Here is a 6,884-nt window from a genome sequence, read left to right as displayed (position 1 = left end):
CTGACCTCTGCAACGCAAATGCCCGCGGGGCCCCGGGGCAGGGGGCACACTAGCGACAGCACGGTCCCTGTGGCCTTGTGGTGCCACCTCATGGAAACGACACTCCTCGGGCGGCTGGGGTGGTTGAATCTGGGCAAAACTCTCCCATTTTGTTGTTGCTGTTGTTTTGGTTTCTTAAATTTACTTATTCAAGTTCAAGTTAGGCTTCAGGAGTAGACTTTTGGGATTCCTCGCTTACACAGAAGCCCCATTGCTCATCCCANAAGGCCCCCTTTGTTTGTAGTCCAAACAAAAATATTTAAGACCCAAGTGTGTGACCTCTACCGTAAAGTGGAAGAATGGGGCCGACACCCTGAGGTTACAGCACGTCCTGTGGCCCCGTGGCCCACAGGGACCTCTAATGAGTGTGTTCTGCACTAGCTTCCCAAGAGCGTGAAGGTACATCATCCAACAAACACTGACTCCTCAGAGGGGGCCACCTCAGCTGCCATAAACTCCAAGAAAAGGGACTGGCCACCCCGGAGCCTCGAAGCGACTGCCCGATCTGACCCCGGCCTCCTGCTTACGCATCTTTTCCTACTGTGTTTTGGCCACACCAGTCTCCTCTCTGTTTCTCACACAGGCCAAGTCCATTCCTGCCCGTTCCGTCCAGTCCCAGATCGTCACGTGGCGAGCCCCTGCTCGTCATTCTGGTCTCATCTCCAGTGTCATCATCTCAGAGGACCGCCCACCCTCGTATCCCCTTGGGCCCACCCGTTGTGCTACTACACAACCCGTTACATTTTCTTCACAGCCTCCATGTTCTGAAATTAACTTGCTCGTTTACATACTTATTTTCTAGTAGGTGGGGTGCATGGGGGGAAAGATCTTTGCGTCAGGGCCACGTGCACCTAAAACGGTGCTTGGCATGCGGTAAACATGTACCGAAAATGTGTTCAGCAAGCGAATTGATGAACGGCTTGAAGCTCACGGCCAATGCCACTCCCATAAACCCTCAAACCTTCCACCACGCCCCTATTTCAGACAAGAAATCTCATTACTATCATCATCAGGTTACACATCTAAGAGCTGCATTTCGCTGACATTCCAGTATGTCCCCTGGAAGGAACGCGACAGAAAAATGGCCAAATTAAATCAACCAGCTAAGGAAAACTTACGTAGAAAATATCATTCGTCTCGGTCTGGCTGTTGTTGACTTCTACTTGGTAAGACAAGCACCTACTGTAAAAATTCTGTGGATTCTTCCATTGCACGTACAAGTTACCATTTTGGAAGAAGAGCCGTTTAATATGTGGGGGATCAGGTATCACTGAAAGACAGAAAGAGGAGAACACTGAGTAGCTTCCCAACTTTCTTTTGCTGAGGTTAATGCATGGGCAGAGATCATGAGGGGTCGCGACAGATGGAGAAAGCTTATTTTCAGCTGCCTGCCAAAACGGATCTAAAGAACATCTCTGGGGTGACTGGCAGACAACGTGAACTCTGATCTGCATCCAGTTGGGACCCCGATGGGCTGTATTCAGGACATCCAGCTGTGACTGAGAATAAAGACGCACCCTCCCAGTGTATAACGAGGGGCACCGGGTACACGGGGTTTCCCCAGCTGCCACTCGCTTGTGCCAAAGACCACAGTGAAAACATTAGCCTGGTCTCTGTCACAGGCCACAGCACGGGCAGATCTCAAGGACACTATGCTAAGTGAAAAAAACCCATCTCAAACACTGTAGGATTCCACCCATAAGAGGTGTCTAAAGTAGGCAAAATCATAGAAAATAGAAAGTTGGTTTCCAAAGGCTCGGGGAAGGGAAATTAGTGTTTAGTGGGTATCGAGGTTCAGTTTTAAAAACATTTGAGAAAGTTCTAGAGATCTGTTGCACGCCAACGTGAATATACTTAACACCACTGTGCTGTACAGTCAAAAACAGTTACGATGGCGGTGGGGGGCACCTGGGTGGCTCAGTCAGTTAACCAACAGACTCCTGGTTTCAGCTCAGGTCATGCATGAACTTACGGTTCATGGGTTCGAGCCCTGCATCCTGCTCTGCACTGATGGTTCAGGGCCTGCTTCAGATTCTCTCTCTCCCCATCGCTCTCTGCTCCCTCCACACTCGCTTTCCCTCTCTCTCTCTCTTATTCTCTCTCTCTCTAAAAATAAATAAATGTTAAAAACAAATATTTTAAAAAATGGTTATGATGGCAAATGTNCCCAGGTCATCATCTCGCAGTCTGTGGGTTCGAGCCCCACATCAGGCTCTGTGCTGACAGCTGAGAGCCTGGAACCTGCTTCGGATTCTGTGTCTCCCTCTCCCTCTGCCTCTCTCCTGCTCCTACTCTGTCTCTCTCTCTCAAAAATAAACATTAAAAAATTTTTTTTAATAAAGTAAAAAGAATTAGCTTTGTCAATTTACTTTTTCATGAAGTCAACTATGCTTAAGACTAAGCAACAGAAGAGAATTCAGACGAGGGGTGCCTACGTGGCTCAGTCAGCTGAGTGTCTGACTCGTGATTTTGGCTCATGTTGTGATCTCACGGTTAGTGACTTTGAGCCCCACATCAGGCTCCACGCTTACAGAGCAGAGCCTGCTTGGGATTCTGTCTCCCTCTCTCTCTCTGCCCCTCCCCCACTTGCATGTGCTTTCTTTCTCTCAAAAACAAAAAAAATTAAAAAAGAGAGAGAGAGAGAATGGACAATGAACAGAAAAAAACTTGAAGATACCATCTTCCAGCTGAGAAGGATCTCCCTTTACGGGACCACTAATCTCCAGGAAGAAGAGTAGCAAAATGAGCTTTACAAGGTCCATCAAGGACAATCTGCCGAGCATGGGGAAGGACAGGGAGGGGCTTTGCCTCAGATGATCCCGCTTGGCAAGTTACCATGACCTCACTCCCCTGGCCCTGGGTCCACCACTAGAATTCACTTCCACGACTATCGGAAGGGGTGGTAAATAGCACTCCACTCCCAGATGCGGGCACCTCTGTCACCTCACGGCTAGCCGCCTATAAACATTCTGCAAGCCGCACGGCCAGAGTCGGAGCTCCGTGTTGGCAGCTTGGGACAAATACATAAACACGGTGCTTACAGGAGTCTGCTGTAGAGGTTTACAAAACCCGTACGGACCCCACATCCTCTGGAACTTAGGACAATCCTCTGAGGTTGGAGGGACTATGTGCTCCGTGTCACAGATGAGGAAACACTTATGAGAGTTTATATGCTTTGTCCAAAGTGAAGGCCTGGGACCCCAAGCAGACAGTTTGCTCTGACCGGTGGCTGCTGTGTTACCTAGCACGTTAGCTAGTCTGAGTATCGCTTCTGATCACTCTTCCTCAGGTCTAGTCCTTTTCTCAACTTAGAGGTATAGATTACTCAGAAACTATATTTGATTTTATTCTGTGGCATCATCCTCTCAAGTATCATAAATAAAAGATTTTTTTTAGTTTATTTATTGGGGGTGGGGGGGAGGTGCATAGGGGCAGAGAGAGAGGGAGAGAGAAAATCCCAAGCAGGCTCCGCGCTGTCAGTGCAGAGCCCGACGCAGGGCTTGATCCCATGAACCACAAGATCATAACCTGAGCCAAAAGCGAGAGTTGGACGTTTAAGGGACTGCACCACCCAAGTGCCCCTAAAAGAGAATAGATTTTAAGAATCAGAGAGCCTTGGGGCGCCTGCGTGGCTCAGTGAGTTAAGCATCTGACTTCAACTCAGGTCATGATCTTGTGATTCGTAGGTTCGAGCCCCACGTCAGGCTCTGTGCTGACAGCTCAGAGCCTGGAGCCTGTTTCAGATTCTGTGTCTCCCTCTCTCTCTGCCCCTTCCCTGCTCCTGCTCTGTCTCTCTCTGTCTCTCAGTAATGAATAAACGTTAAAAAAATTTTTAAAAAAAGAGTCAGAGAGCCTGGTTGCAATCTCACTCCTATAACTAATTGTGTCCTCTAAGCCTGAACACACTCAGAAGCAAACAAGAACAAAGCATGTGACTCATGGGCTCAACAACTATTAGAATTTGCAAGCCTGCTTCTTTAAAAAACTCAAATAAAGGTATACATAAATGCAATCGTTTTTTCTGGGAAAATCCTAGAACGAAAATCACCACTTTTTTAGTATCTGTACTGAGTGTTCAAAAGACATAATGCCTTTACCCACACTGTTGTACAGGACTTCTAAGACTTACCATGAGAAGTCAAAGGCACTATATTGAAGGATGGTCTAATTTTCCCTGCATTATCCTTGACCACTATTTGCACGCTGTGTTGTTCAAAACTGGAATCCTTCAAATTAGTCAGAGCAAAGGAACAACCAATGTGTTGACCTTCTCTATAGATGTTTTCGCACTGAAGAATTTTTCCCAGGCTGCTGTGCCTGCAAAATATAATGAGACAACCTTTTGGATTATTTGTAACAAGGCATTCAGGAAACAAAGGCAGACATTTGTTTGCTTTTCAATGACTCAAGAGGGCCATGCAAAGCAGTATTTGCAATATGGAAAGACAGCTTTGTCTAAAACCCTGTTTTATAATGTGGCTCCCTTTCATACTCTAGGAAGCAACCAAGGTTCCTTTTCAATGCACCCTTGTTTGTTTTTGTTTTTTTTAAGCTCTATGCTCAACGCGGGGCTCGAACTCACAACCCCGACATCAAGAGTCACATGCTCTACCGACTGAACCAGCCAGGCGCCCCGAACCCTGCTACTTTCTTTTTTGTTGTTATTTATTTTTGAGAGAGAGAGACAGAACACGAGCAGGAGACCCAGAGAGAGAGGGAGACCCAAAATCCGAAGCAGGCTCCAGGCTCTGAGCTGTCAGCACAGAGCCCGACACGGGGCTCAAACTCATGAACCGTGAGATCATGACCTGAGCCGAAGTCGGACGCTCAACCGACTGAGCCACCCAGGCGCCCCTGCTACTTTCAATAGCTCTGGAGCCCTGACTCCTTTCCCTCTTCTGTAGGAGAGATGTTCCGAGGCCAGGATGAGAAGCTGTATGCTTCCTAAAAATGCCTTATCTGCTGAATTCCATGACTCTCCTCTGGTCCTTCTGTCCACTTGCCTTGTTTTCTTGGCTTCTCCTCCCCCTTCTCTCTTCTCAGAGGGTTCACATCCAGTCCTCAGCCCTGTGCACGTTCCTCTCTGTTGCTTACGCCCTCAACCATGCTCCCCCAGTTTATCGTTTCAGTCCCTCGACTGGAATTTCTACACTGGTGATTCCTTGGAGCTAGTCTCAGGTTTCTACCTGCTCCATTTGCGTCTTGCACTCTGGCCTCAAAGCCAACTTCCTTCTGTGTCCTCTTCCCTGCTAAACTGCCTTTCTTCTAACCTTCCCCGTTCCCATCAGTCTGAGCTCATTTTCTCTGGGTTCCTAGATTACAGCCTTGGAAATGACCCTATTTCCCCTCCTTTCCCTATATTCTAACACCAAATTCTGGTCATTTCTTCCTCTGCGAAGCTTCTGGGGGTCTCTCCTGTGACCTTCCCATGACCCTCACCCTGTCTCATGCCCTAATCACTTCAGGCTTCGTAGCCTCTCCAGACTAATCCCTCTGACCTTCCTCGCTATAACTGCCTTCCAATCACTGCCAGGTCCATGTTCCAGAACACAGTGGTTTTCTAAGTGTCTTACTCCACCACGTAGCTTCAAATGCCTTCCGTAACCAGCTCTGCTGGCATCGCACTTCCCATTTCGAACCTCTCCGCGTACCTTTCCCCAGTGATCACCAGCACCTAGCACGGTGCAGGCAGACGGAAGGTACCCATTACACTTTTTTGTCTAGGCTATCGGAGGATTCTCACTTGCACTACCTAGCAGAAGACCGAGTCGAGCCTTACGTCAGCCACAGTGGGAGTCGTGCAAAGGTTCTACAGAAAAGGAAGATGGGTTTAAAAATGAACCAGGAGCAACGAGTCCCAAACTCTTGACACATTACCTCAGAATCTCCTGTAGTCGTATAAAATGCAGATGCCTCAAGCCCTCTCCCGCAACTCCTACTTAGGTTTAGCCCAGGGCCTAGGAGTCAGCACTTTGACAGCAACTCCCCAGAGGGTTCTGCTGCAAATCAGGTTTTACAAAACTCAGATCCACTCTCATAAATAGTCAGCTGAGCTTTGACGAGGGAGCAAAAGCAATACAATGGGGCAAAGAGAGCCTCTTCAACAAATGGTGTCGGAACAAGATGTCCACGTGCAAGGAAGTGACCCCTGACACAGTCCTTACACCATTCACAAAATTAACCTCACAAAGGATCACAAACCTAAATGCAGAGTGCAAACTTCTAAAACTCTTAGGAGATAATGCTGGGGAAAACTGAGATGAGCTGGGGTGTGGCGACGACTTTTTAGATATAACACCAAAGATGTGATCTATATAAAAGAAATAATCAATCAGCAGGACTTCACTAAAAGTAAGAAATTCTGGGGCGCCCGGGTGGCTCAGTCACTTAAGCGTCTGACTTCAGCTCAGGTCACGACCTCACGGTTCATGATGAGTTCGTGCCCCGCGTCGGGCTCTGTGCTGATGGCTCGGAGCTTGGAGGCTGCTTCAGATTCTGGGTCTCCCTCTCTCTCTGCCCCTCCCCCGGTCGCACTCTGTCTCTCTCTTTCTCAAAAATAAATAAACATTAAAAAAATGTTCTGCCCTGTAAAAATCAAGAGCAAGAGAATAAGAAAACAAGCCAGAGACTCAGAGAAAATATTTGCAAAAGACATATCTAGCTCATAAAGGACGGTTCTCTAAAATATACAAAGAATTCGGGGCACCCGGCTGGCTCAGTCAGAAGAGCATGAGACTCTTGATCTTGGGGCCATGAGTTTGAGTCCCCATGCTAGATGTAGAGATTACTTAAACAAAAACTAAATGAAGTTTTTTAAAAACTTAAAAAAATATATACAAACAATT

The 6,884-nt window shown here is 47.5% G+C and overlaps 1 protein-coding gene across 1 annotated transcript in view; it reads right to left on the bottom strand.

Annotated features, from left to right (window-relative positions):
• IL13RA1 (interleukin 13 receptor subunit alpha 1) overlaps positions 1–6,884 on the bottom strand; it is a 62,136-nt gene that overhangs the window by 25,642 nt on the left and 29,610 nt on the right. Inside the window, 2 exon segments of the mRNA XM_077771918.1 lie at positions 1,158–1,309; positions 4,169–4,356. Of these exon segments, the coding sequence (XP_077628044.1) occupies positions 1,158–1,309; positions 4,169–4,356 (340 nt within the window).

This window comes from Crocuta crocuta, unplaced genomic scaffold, assembly GCF_008692635.1.
Source record: "Crocuta crocuta isolate KB4526 unplaced genomic scaffold, BGI_CrCroc_1.0 scaffold1269, whole genome shotgun sequence".
Taxonomy (NCBI): domain Eukaryota; kingdom Metazoa; phylum Chordata; class Mammalia; order Carnivora; family Hyaenidae; genus Crocuta; species Crocuta crocuta.
Note: the sequence above shows the minus strand (reverse complement) of the source record. Positions and strands in the feature narration are given on the sequence as shown.